Source organism: Thalassophryne amazonica, chromosome 7 (assembly GCF_902500255.1).
Source record: "Thalassophryne amazonica chromosome 7, fThaAma1.1, whole genome shotgun sequence".
Taxonomy (NCBI): Eukaryota; Metazoa; Chordata; class Actinopteri; order Batrachoidiformes; family Batrachoididae; genus Thalassophryne; species Thalassophryne amazonica.
Window position 1 is genome coordinate 8035413 of NC_047109.1, and position 12319 is coordinate 8047731.

Genomic DNA, 12319 nt, shown 5'->3' on the forward strand with positions numbered 1-12319 from the left:
CAAATGAGGAACGAATGGGAGGAAACTGGAGTCAACGTCTGTGACCGAACTGTAAGAAACCGCCTAAAGGCAATGGGATTTACATACAGAAAAGCTAAACGAAAGCCATCATCAACACCTAAACAGAAAAAAAAAACAAGGTTACAATGGGCTAAGGAAAAGCAATCGTGGATGACTGGATGAAAGTCATATTCAGTGATGAATCTCGAATCTGCATTGGGCAAGTTGATGATGCTGGAACTTTTGTTTGGTGCCGTTCCAATGAGATTTATGAAGATGACTGCCTGAAAAGAACATGTAAATGTCCACAGTCATTGATGATATGGGGCTGCATGTCAGGTAAAGGCACTGGGGAGATGGCTGTCATTACATCATCAATAAATGCACAAGTTTACATTGATATTTTGGACACTTTTCTTATCCCATCAATTGAAAGGATGTTTGGGGATGATGAAATCATTTTTCAAGATGATAATGCATCTTGCCATAGAGCAAACACTGTGAAAACATTCCTTGCAAAAAGACACATAGGGTCAATGTCATGGCCTGCAAATAGTCCGGATCTTAATCCACTTGAAAATCTTTGGTGGAAGTTGAAGAAAATGGTCCATGACGAGGCTCCAACCTGCAAAGCTGATCTGGCAACAGCAATCAATCAATCAATCAATCAATCAATTAATCAATTTTTTTATATAGCGCCAAATCACAACAAACAGTTGCCCCAAGGCGCTTTATATTGTAAGGCAAGGCCATACAATAATTATGTAAAACCCCAACGGTCAAAACGACCCCCTGTGAGCAAGCACTTGGCTACAGTGGGAAGGAAAAACTCCCTTTTAACAGGAAGAAACCTCCAGCAGAACCAGGCTCAGGGAGGGGCAGTCTTCTGCTGGGACTGGTTGGGGCTGAGGGAGAGAACCAGGAAAAAGACATGCTGTGGAGGGGAGCAGAGATCGATCACTAATGATTAAATGCAGAGTGGTGCATACAGAGCAAAAAGAGAAAGAAACAGTGCATCATGGGAACCCCCCAGCAGTCTACGTCTATAGCAGCATAACTAAGGGATGGTTCAGGGTCACCTGATCCAGCCCTAACTATAAGCTTTAGCAAAAAGGAAAGTTTTAAGCCTAATCTTAAAAGTAGAGAGGGTGTCTGTCTCCCTGATCTGAATTGGGAGCTGGTTCCACAGGAGAGGAGCCTGAAAGCTGAAGGCTCTGCCTCCCATTCTACTCTTACTGTTATGTGTCGACGCAGATTGAGGAGCGAACCTGCGTCAGACAGGACCCAGCACTAAAAATAACCAGAAAGCGGTTCCATCAACAAAAAACAATTTATTTTTCACCTGTGCCTAAATAAATTATACAAAAAACCCCAACCCAATGTCCTTCAAGAGGAGTGACTGCTGGCACGCTCTCCAGCGTTCATAAGGAGAGAAGTCCGGCGCTCCTGGACTCACTACCATCAGAGAAACACCCCCCAGGTGGACACGACAAACTGACTCTCTGTGAAGCACAGAAGATGTGAGGTAAGTTAGCAATTATAACAATTTCTTTCACAAGACACACGCTATCACTTACCCTGCACGCCACAGCAGTGAGAAGCAAGCCACACCATTCTCATCACAATTTCAAGTATACTATGTAGCAAAACATCAAGTTACTATCTACAATTAGTCAAACAGTTAATTACCTTTACTGTGTGCTGACAGCATGTGTCCTCACCCTTCGCTGCTTCACAGGCTTAATGTGTCAAACCCAGGTGCGGTCCTCAGCGTCTCACAAACGAACATCACAAGGTCGAGTTCCCGGCAGTTCTGCTTGATTCACACATGCCTTAAAAGCAGAACGCCATCCAATTATCTGCTACAGCTGAAAGTCTTTAGGGCTGCACGTGAGCACCAGTCCCAGGTGCCTCACATGATATTGACGAGGGTGAGGATTCTTCAGCCAGCACCTTTTTTCCACAGACAAATCAGCTTCCATGCCACCTGAGGAGCAAAGAAAAGAAAAAAACACCAAAACCTCCAGCCACACCCCCCAACACACAACACTTACAAACCCTAGGAACTACAAGTAAGCCTGCAGTCTGAGAGCGAAGCGCTCTATTGGGGTGATATGGTACTACAAGGTCCCTAAGATAAGATGGGACCTGATTATTCAAAACCTTATAAGTAAGAAGAAGAATTTTAAATTCTATTCTAGAATTAACAGGAAGCCAATGAAGAGAGGCCAATATGGGTGAGATATGCTCTCTCCTTCTAGTCCCCGTCAGTACTCTAGCTGCAGCATTTTGAATTAACTGAAGGCTTTTTAGGGAACTTTTAGGACAACCTGATAATAATGAATTACAATAGTCCAGCCTAGAGGAAATAAATGCATGAATTAGTTTTTCAGCATCACTCTGAGACAAGACCTTTCTGATTTTAGAGATATTGCGTAAATGCAAAAAAGCAGTCCTACATATTTGTTTAATATGCGCTTTGAATGACATATCCTGATCAAAAATGACTCCAAGATTTCTCACAGTATTACTAGAGGTCAGGGTAATGCCATCCAGAGTAAGGATCTGGTTAGACACCATGTTTCTAAGATTTGTGGGGCCAAGTACAATAACTTCAGTTTTATCTGAGTTTAAAAGCAGGAAATTAGAGGTCATCCATGTCTTTATGTCTGTAAGACAATCCTGCAGTTTAGCTAATTGGTGTGTGTCCTCTGGCTTCATGGATAGATAAAGCTGGGTATCATCTGCGTAACAATGAAAATTTAAGCAATACCGTCTAATAATACTGCCTAAGGGAAGCATGTATAAAGTGAATAAAATTGGTCCTAGCACAGAACCTTGTGGAACCCCATAATTAACTTTAGTCTGTGAAGAAGATTCCCCATTTACATGAACAAATTGTAATCTATTAGACAAATATGATTCAAACCACCGCAGCGCAGTGCCTTTAATACCTATGGCATGCTCTAATCTCTGTAATAAAATTTTATGGTCAACAGTATCAAAAGCAGCACTGAGGTCTAACAGAACAAGCACAGAGATGAGTCCACTGTCCGAGGCCATAAGAAGATCATTTGTAACCTTCACTAATGCTGTTTCTGTACTATGATGAATTCTAAAACCTGACTGAAACTCTTCAAATAGACCATTCCTCTGCAGATGATCAGTTAGCTGTTTTACAACTACCCTTTCAAGAATTTTTGAGAGAAAAGGAAGGTTGGAGATTGGCCTATAATTAGCTAAGATAGCTGGGTCAAGTGATGGCTTTTTAAGTAATGGTTTAATTACTGCCACCTTAAAAGCCTGTGGTACATAGCCAACTAACAAAGATAGATTGATCATATTTAAGATCAATGCATTAAATAATGGTAGGGCTTCCTTGAGCAGCCTGGTAGGAATGGGGTCTAATAAACATGTTGATGGTTTGGATGAAGTAACTAATGAAAATAACTCAGACAGAACAATCGGAGAGAAAGAGTCTAACCAAATACCGGCATCACTGAAAGCAGCCAAAGATAACGATACGTCTTTGGGATGGTTATGAGTAATTTTTTCTCTAATAGTTAAAATTTTGTTAGCAAAGAAAGTCATGAAGTCATTACTAGTTAAAGTTAATGGAATACTCAGCTCAATAGAGCTCTGACTCTTTGTCAGCCTGGCTACAGTGCTGAAAAGAAACCTGGGGTTGTTCTTATTTTCTTCAATTAGTGATGAGTAGAAAGATGTCCTAGCTTTACGGAGGGCTTTTTTATAGAGCAACAGACTCTTTTTCCAGGCTAAGTGAAGATTTTCTAAATTAGTGAGACGCCATTTCCTCTCCAACTTACAGGTTATCTGCTTTAAGCTACGAGTTTGTGAGTTATACCACGGAGTCAGGCACTTCTGATTTAAAGCTCTCTTTTTTAGAGGAGCTACAGCATCCAAAGTTGTCTTCAATGAGGATGTAAAACTATTGACGAGATACTCTATCTCACTTACAGAGTTTAGGTAGCTACTCTGCACTGTGTTGGTATATGGCATTAGAGAACATAAAGAAGGAATCATATCCTTAAACCTAGTTACAGCGCTTTCTGAAAGACTTCTAGTGTAATGAAACTTATTCCCCACTGCTGGGTAGTCCATCAGAGTAAATGTAAATGTTATTAAGAAATGATCAGACAGAAGGGAGTTTTCAGGGAATACTGTTAAGTCTTCTATTTCCATACCATAAGTCAGAACAAGATCTAAGATATGATTAAAGTGGTGGGTGGACTCATTTACTTTTTGAGCAAAGCCAATAGAGTCTAATAATAGATTAAATGCAGTGTTGAGGCTGTCATTCTCAGCATCTGTGTGGATGTTAAAATCGCCCACTATAATTATCTTATCTGAGCTAAGCACTAAGTCAGACAAAAGGTCTGAAAATTCACAGAGAAACTCACAGTAACGACCAGGTGGACGATAGATAATAACAAATAAAACTGGTTTTTGGGACTTCCAATTTGGATGGACAAGACTAAGAGTCAAGCTTTCAAATGAATTAAAGCTCTGTGTGGGTTTTTGATTAATTAATAAGCTGGAATGGAAGATTGCTGCTAATCCTCCGCCTCGGCCCATGCTACGAGCATTCTGACAGTTAGTGTGACTCGGGGGTGTTGACTCATTTAAACTAACATATTCACCCTGCTGTAACCAGGTTTCTGTAAGGCAGAATAAATCAATATGTTGATCAATTATTATATCATTTACCAACAGGGACTTAGAAGAGAGAGACCTAATGTTTAATAGACCACATTTAACTGTTTTAGTCTGTGGTGCAGTTGAAGGTGCTATATTATTTTTTCTTTTTGAATTTTTATGCTTAAATAGATTTTTGCTGGTTATTGGTAGTCTGGGAGCAGGCACCGTCTCTACGGGGATGGGGTAATGAGGGGATGGCAGGGGGAGAGAAGCTGCAGAGAGGTGTGTAAGACTACAACTCTGCTTCCTGGTCCCAACCCTGGATAGTCACGGTTTGGAGGATTTAAGAAAATTGGCCAGATTTCTAGAAATGAGAGCTGCTCCATCCAAAGTGGGATGGATGCCGTCTCTCCTAACAAGACCAGGTTTTCCCCAGAAGCTTTGCCAATTATCTATGAAGCCCACCTCATTTTTTGGACACCACTCAGACAGCCAGCAATTCAAGGAGAACATGCGGCTAAACATGTCACTCCCGGTCTGATTGGGGAGGGGCCCAGAGAAAACTACAGAGTCCGACATTGTTTTTGCAAAGTTACACACCGATTTAATGTTAATTTTAGTGACCTCCGATTGAATTGGAGCCAGATTGATGAAGAGTACTGTTTGTCACTCATTAAGGCCATGCCTCAGAGACTGCAAGCTGTTATAAAAGCCAGAAGTGGTGCAACAAAATACTAGTGATGTGTTGGAGCGTTCTTTTGTTTTTCATGATTCCATAATTTTTTCCTCAGAATTGAGTGATTCCATATTTTTTCCCTCTGCTTGGTCTAAAAAAGTAACCGTTACTGACTGCCACTATTTTTTTTCCTGATTTCTTATAGTGTTTCTTAAAGCCAGAAAGTTGCCATTTGAAATGACTTTAGTTTTGTGTCATGTCTGTGATCTGCTTTTTTTTTCTACAAAATTAAACAACTGAATGAACATCCTCCAAGGCCGGTGATTCCATAATTTTTGCCAGGGGTTGTACAAGGAGAAACATGATGCCTAGTAACAAAGGAGAAAAATATAAAACAGAACAAGGAAGTAAAACCAGAGTTAGAATATGGATAGAATTTATAGGGGGGATGGGGATGGTGCCAGAACTTTTCGTCAATACTGCAAGTTTTTGATGGCTTCCTCAAAACAATGGTATCAAATACAACCAGTTTCAAGTATCAGCAAGTTGAAATTTTTTGGAAGTAATGAACAAACAAACAAGGAAGATGGGAATCTTTAGGAATAGTGTTTATTGTCATTCCAGTTATTTGTTTTGGAAAACATAACATACATGCTCATTATATTTGGGCTCAATGAAACATCTGTTACGATTCCATTGTTTTGGCTCACTCCTGTCTGATCCACTTAATAATGTGTACCTCTAATTTTTCATAGAATTCAGCTTCTTGCAGCCATTTTTTCCCCACCGCTCCCACCCTCATACGAAGCCATTATTCTCAGTAGTGTAAAAATCGGATGGGGATGGACTTGAATTGCACGCTGTGTATTTTGTGAAATTGTCTGTTTATGACTGTTGACAGTACAACTCTGTGCTTATTAATATTCCTTTAATCACCAAAATAAGCGAATGATTAGGGTTTGTTATCTGTCTCCGTCCAGAAGACGAAGAACACGGTCCCGGTTGTGCTGAGTGCCAGCCCCAGGTGGCTGCTGGATGTGACTTGGCAGGGAGCAGAAGACAACAAAAACAACTGCGTGGTGTACAGCAAAGGTAAGGCGGCTGCGCCGACATCCCGTTATCTCTCTACAGCGCAACACACCATGCCACGGTGCCGCCGCAAAGACACCAACAGTCCTCCGTCCACTCAACTTCTGTCCATCCTTCCCGCTCAATCTCTTTGTTTTTTTTTCTCCATCTGCTCACTTCTCAAAGTCACAAACACACAAATAAAAGCTCAAGGACACACAAAGCGCCCGCCCCTGTCTGTTTTTGTCATCCCCAGATTCATTTATATCGCTAAAACTCTGATTAGGAACTGAGAAACATCACTTGACACACAAAGTTAATGGTCTTTAGATTTCAGGAGGTAATTAATGCACCCCCCCCCCCACCTTTTTTTTTTTTCCCTCTTTTACCCTGAAGCTCTATCTCAGACTAGATAGAGCTTCACCACTTTGCTTCATTTGTCCTCTAACTAATTCAGCTGGATGTGCTTTTTAAATCAGATGTATTCACCAGTCATGGCTTTATGTAAATATGTACAAAAAGGCACCGTCAACGTCAGAAACCCATGTTGACCTAAATGACTAACCGGCATAACGAGAAACGCCTCGGTCTGCTGCAGTGTGTCCAGAACGTCTCATTAAAGCAGCTCAGAGCAGATACGCTTTGGTGTGAAGTTGTTGAAGAAGACACTTAACGTGCACAAAGACGCTCTGCTCACGTTGCACCAACAACACAACGCACCTGCCGCCACTATAATTGGGTCTTGACGGGTGTTAACCAAAGAGGGAAAAAAGGCAAAATAAAGATGTTTTGGATTTCAGCGGGTGAAGGAAAGGGGGCTCCACTTATCAGAATGATTACCTCCAAAGCTGGAATGGAGCTTCTTCTCCCTCAAAGTGAATAAGTGGCAGGAGTGGGATTTGCAACCCGGATTTTCACTCTCTCAGTTCTCATCTACTAATCACTAGACTGCACTGGGGAGTTATCCTCTTAACCGGCTACTTAACTTTGTGCTCTTTATCACCAAATCATTAAAGTTTTGATAAGCTGTTACAGAAGATTATGCACTTCTTTAAAATCTTCTAATCTTTCTGCTTGGAGACTGACTGTATGAAACAAAATATAAAAGCAGGGCAATAACAGGATTTCTCCATTTTTGTTTGGAGAAGATATCCTAGAGATAGCGCCACATAGAGTGCACGTCACGCAACACAAAGCGGCGGCATCACCTCAGCTACGTATCCAATGCAGCTCCGTCTCTCTTTTGTTTGTCACTTGTGGTTTGACCTTATTAAATTACGCACAATGACATCTCCAGACATCCCCTTGTGAGACGTGTTCAGTGTTGTACTGCGTTAGTAAGTTCATTACTGTAAATCCTCCACAAAAATCATCACACACTTGCCAGCTGATGATAAATGATAACAGAGGGAATGTTGAATACAAAGAATTAATTTAAATCTCAGAGCAGAAGTTAAATATCTGCTGTCACCTCACAGTAGCTGCTCCGAGACGATCGCTGAGCCGCAGCTTTGCAGTCATCGACGCCGAGGATCCATCTGTTCTCGTCTGAAAAACACAATCACAGACCATCAGAAAACATGTTCATTCACATTTAAGTGTGTGTGTGTGTGAGTGATGGGGCAGATTCCACAAACAACAGGATAATGATCAATAAATAATCAATCGATGATGATGTTGCAAAATCATGAAAGAGTTCTTCTCAAATAGTTCTATTTTAAAAGTACAGGTTAGCCACATCCGATATTTGTTGAAACTCCGCCCAGGGACATAGCAGATGGCTCGGTCGCATAGGAGTTGGACCACAGACAGAGAGACCGGGGGTTTGATTCCAGATACGTTCACTTGTTATGCCACCTGCATCATCCCAGTCCACCCAGCTGTAAATGGGTACTGGACTTGGCCGGGGAAGTAACCTGCAGTGGACTAGCTTCCCTCCAGAGGGAGTCGGTGACTCATAGGTGTCATACTACAGAATCCAAGTATACGCAAAGGTCTGATAGACCTCACGACCTGGATAGGAATTAGTTACGTCTTCTGTCTTAAAGGAGTGGGGTATAAATCATACCAAGGAATTCCATCCATATCTAGGTGATACCACCAAAAAACTGAAAAAAAAATTTTTTCTTTTTCAAATTTGGTTTCTATTTTTGTTTTTATATTTTTATAAATTGAGCATGCAGCGGAAAGTTTAATTTTATCAATTTTTAGATGGTTTTCCTCTTTTTTCCATTTTATTCACTAATTTTACATGACAGTAAATTTGCCTTTCTTAAGTTTACAAAAATGATTAAAGTGATTATTTTATTTATTTATTTATTGCCAGACTTGGTTTATATAGTTTATACTGCTAGAACAGGTGCAGTACGAGGTTAAATTTATTTCTTTGCATTTTTTTTTCCCACATTTTTAATTTAGATCATTTCTATTAAAATTACCAGGATGAATTCACAAAAACTATTCAAGAAATGCATTTACAGTTCAGCTCCTAAAATCTATTCCACTCGGAGAGGTACAGTGCAAGTTTCACAGTCAGATATGCTGTTGTGTTGCGAGGTATTCTATCTATAATATGAAGTGCTCGCACATGCAAAATGAAGAGATAAACAAAAAAAAACCGAAGGCCTTTATTGAGTGACTTTTCCAAACGGGTTATCTTGCCAGGTCACTATATGTTTTAATTTAAAGTTCCTACCAATAGAGGGAGGTGTCGAGTTGTGGATTTTGGCAGTGGAGGATATTAGTAAGCCCTGCTTACTTCTGCTTGTTTTGTCGTGTTATAGTGTAGCACGTGATCATAAATCATTTTCATATTTTTGTAGCATTTTTGTTTTTTGTTTGTTTGTTTACATGCCAGGAGTGCTCAATGTACAAACCTCCACTTTTCTGAAGGCACCATAAAATGCTGTGTGTTGAAATGTTAGCTGAGTTAAGGGAGTTTGCACGCTGTACGTGAGCAGATCCTGTTGTAGTTGTTTATCTATCATTTTGCTCTACAATGCTGGACAAAGTGGTGTCACGGCAGCTTGTGGACTATCTTACTGAGAATAATCTCTTTGAGCCACTGCAGTCTGCTTTTAGAAAATATCATTCCACAGAGACGGGTCTCACTAAAGTGGTGAATGATCTTCTGCTTACAATGGATTCGGACACCACTACGGTTCTGTTGCTGTTAGATCTCAGTGCTGCATTTGATACAGTGGATCATCATATTCTACTTGATAGGCTGGAAAATCATTTTGGGATTACTGGGAGTGCCCTTGCATGGCTGACGTCATACTTGACCAGTCGTCACTGTGTTTTGTACAGTAACACCACTTCTAATCTTAGTGACATGAAATTTGGGGTTCCACAGGGGTCTGTCTTAGGCCCCCTGCTTTTCTCTCTTTATATAGCACCCCTTGGGCACATATTGCAGTGTTTTGGGGTTACCTTTCACTGCGATGCTGATGATACTCAGTTATGCATGCTGATAACTGCTGGTAATCTCGTTCACATAAAATCCTTAGAATATTGCCTTGCAGCAGTGAGAAGTTGGATGTCTAGAAACTTCCTACTTTTAAACTCTGATAAGACTGAAATGATGGTTCTTGGTCCAGTGAGACATCGGCATCAATTTGACCAGTTAACGCTCAGCCTTGGCTCGTGTGTCATACATCACACTGACAAAGTGAGGAACCTTGGGGTAATTTTTGATCCTACGTTGTCCTTTGGCCTCCACATTAGAAATATTATGAGGACTGCTTTCCTGCGAAATATAGCGAAGTTTTGTCCCATCTTGTCTATGGCTGATGTTGAGACCCTGATCCATGCGTTTATCTCTTCTAGATCGGACTACTGCAATGTTCTGTTTTCTGGTTTACTGCAGTCTAGCATTAGGGGTCTCAAATTGGTTCAGAATGCTGCAGCCAGACTTTTGACACGAAGCAGAAGGTTCGACCACATTACACCCATTTTGGAATCCCTTCACTGGCTTCCTGTCCCAGTGAGATCAGATTTTAAGGTTCTGCTACTAGTCTATAAAATTATTCATGGACTGGCATCTCCCTACCTAGCTGACCTAATTAAACCTTACGTACCGGCCCGGGCTTTACGTTCTCAGGGTACAGGACTACTTTGTGTCCCTAAGGTGAATAAGAAGTCTGCGGGTCACAGAGCTTTCTCTTATCGTGCCCCTGTTCTGTGGAATGATCTCCCTGCGTCAATAAAACAGTCAGATTCTGTGGAGACTTTCAAGTCCAGACTTAAGATGCACTTCTTTTTCCGTTCGTATGGCTAGAATACTGGTAAAGTTTTGCTTTACGCTTTTTGCTCTTTTAATTCATTTTATTAGGAAACGGAGCGTGCCACGGCCTCAACTTTACCTAAATTCTGGGTCTTTTAGTGAAGCTTAGGGATAGTGGCCGGTGATCACCTTAGTATTTCTTCTGTTTTTCTTGTTGATTAATGCTGACAAATTATACTGTATTTTTTGTCTTTCTGATGCCTGATTCTGTTTTTTCTCTCTGTTTAAGGTGCAGCTCCATCCGGAGATGGGAGTTGTATTTGTGTTGGCGATCTTCCTGTCCTGTGCACCAACAGCATTTCTTATATATTTGTATGTGAATTGTTCTGTGAATTGTTCTGTAATTTATGTCTGTAGCATGGCCCAAGCAGAGGGTCACCCCTTTGAGTCTGGTCTGCTTGAGGAATCTTCTTCAGAGGGAGTTTTTCCTTACCACTGTTGCTCTGGGGGTTAGTAAGGTTAGACTTTACGTGTGTGAAGCACCTTGAGGCAACTCTGTTGTGATTTGGCGCTATATAAATGAAAATAAATTGAATTGAAAAATAGTTGTGCTTGCCTTTTTGTAGGTAAACAAGTGTAATCCCATCAGATTAATCTCCTCTGCTGGGGTACTCAAACACACATCACTCGCCGCTAATTGTCACAGTCTGCATATCGCCAGTAAATCTCAAGCGTGAGCACATACCTCGGGTGTCGGCTTGGGAGAAAAGTGTTAAGTGCGTCTTTGATCCAAAACACATCTGAGGAGTGGCTCTCTGGAGTGCAGGCTCAGAACGACCTGTCACCCTCCAGGTCCAAGACTGAAGGCCCCTCTGATATGAACACTTAGGTTCACGATAAATTCAGGAGGTGTCTCCTGAAAGAGCCGCTGGGCGAGAGAAGGGCAAACCGAGCGACCCCAAGACCTCCGAGCGCAGGGACAGAGTTTGAGAATGAGATCAAGTTCAGCTGCTTACAGTTTGACTTTTACTGTTCCTATTTTCAGACCTTTTGTCTGACTTAGTGCTTAGCTCAGATAAGATAATTATAGTGGGCGATTTTAACATCCACACAGATGCTGAGAATGACAGCCTCAACACTGCATTTAATCTATTATTAGACTCTATTGGCTTTGCTCAAAAAGTAAATGAGTCCACCCACCACTTTAATCATATCTTAGATCTTGTTCTGACTTATGGTATGGAAATAGAAGACTTAACAGTATTCCCTGAAAACTCCCTTCTGTCTGATCATTTCTTAATAACATTTACATTTACTCTGATGGCCTACCCAGCAGTGGGGAATAAGTTTCATTACACTAGAAGTCTTTCAGAAAGCGCTGTAACTAGGTTTAAGGATATGATTCCTTCTTTATGTTCTCTAATGCCATATACCAACACAGTGCAGAGTAGCTACCTAAACTCTGTAAGGGAGATAGAGTATCTCGTCAATAGTTTTACATCCTCATTGAAGACAACTTTGGATGCTGTAGCTCCTCTGAAAAAGAGAGCTTTAAATCAGAAGTGTCTGACTCCGTGGTATAACTCACAAACTCGTAGCTTAAAGCAGATAACCCGTAAGTTGGAGAGGAAATGGCGTCTCACTAATTTAGAAGATCTTCACTTAGCCTGGGAAAAGAGTCTGTTGCTCTA

General features: G+C 41.0%; 1 protein-coding gene across 1 annotated transcript in view; it reads left to right on the forward strand.

Annotated features, from left to right (window-relative positions):
- The window catches only part of zfpm2a (zinc finger protein, FOG family member 2a), a 441796-nt gene that overhangs the window by 290600 nt on the left and 138877 nt on the right, over nt 1-12319 (forward strand). The window contains 1 exon segment of the mRNA XM_034173808.1: nt 6316-6427. Coding sequence (XP_034029699.1) covers nt 6316-6427 — 112 coding nt within the window.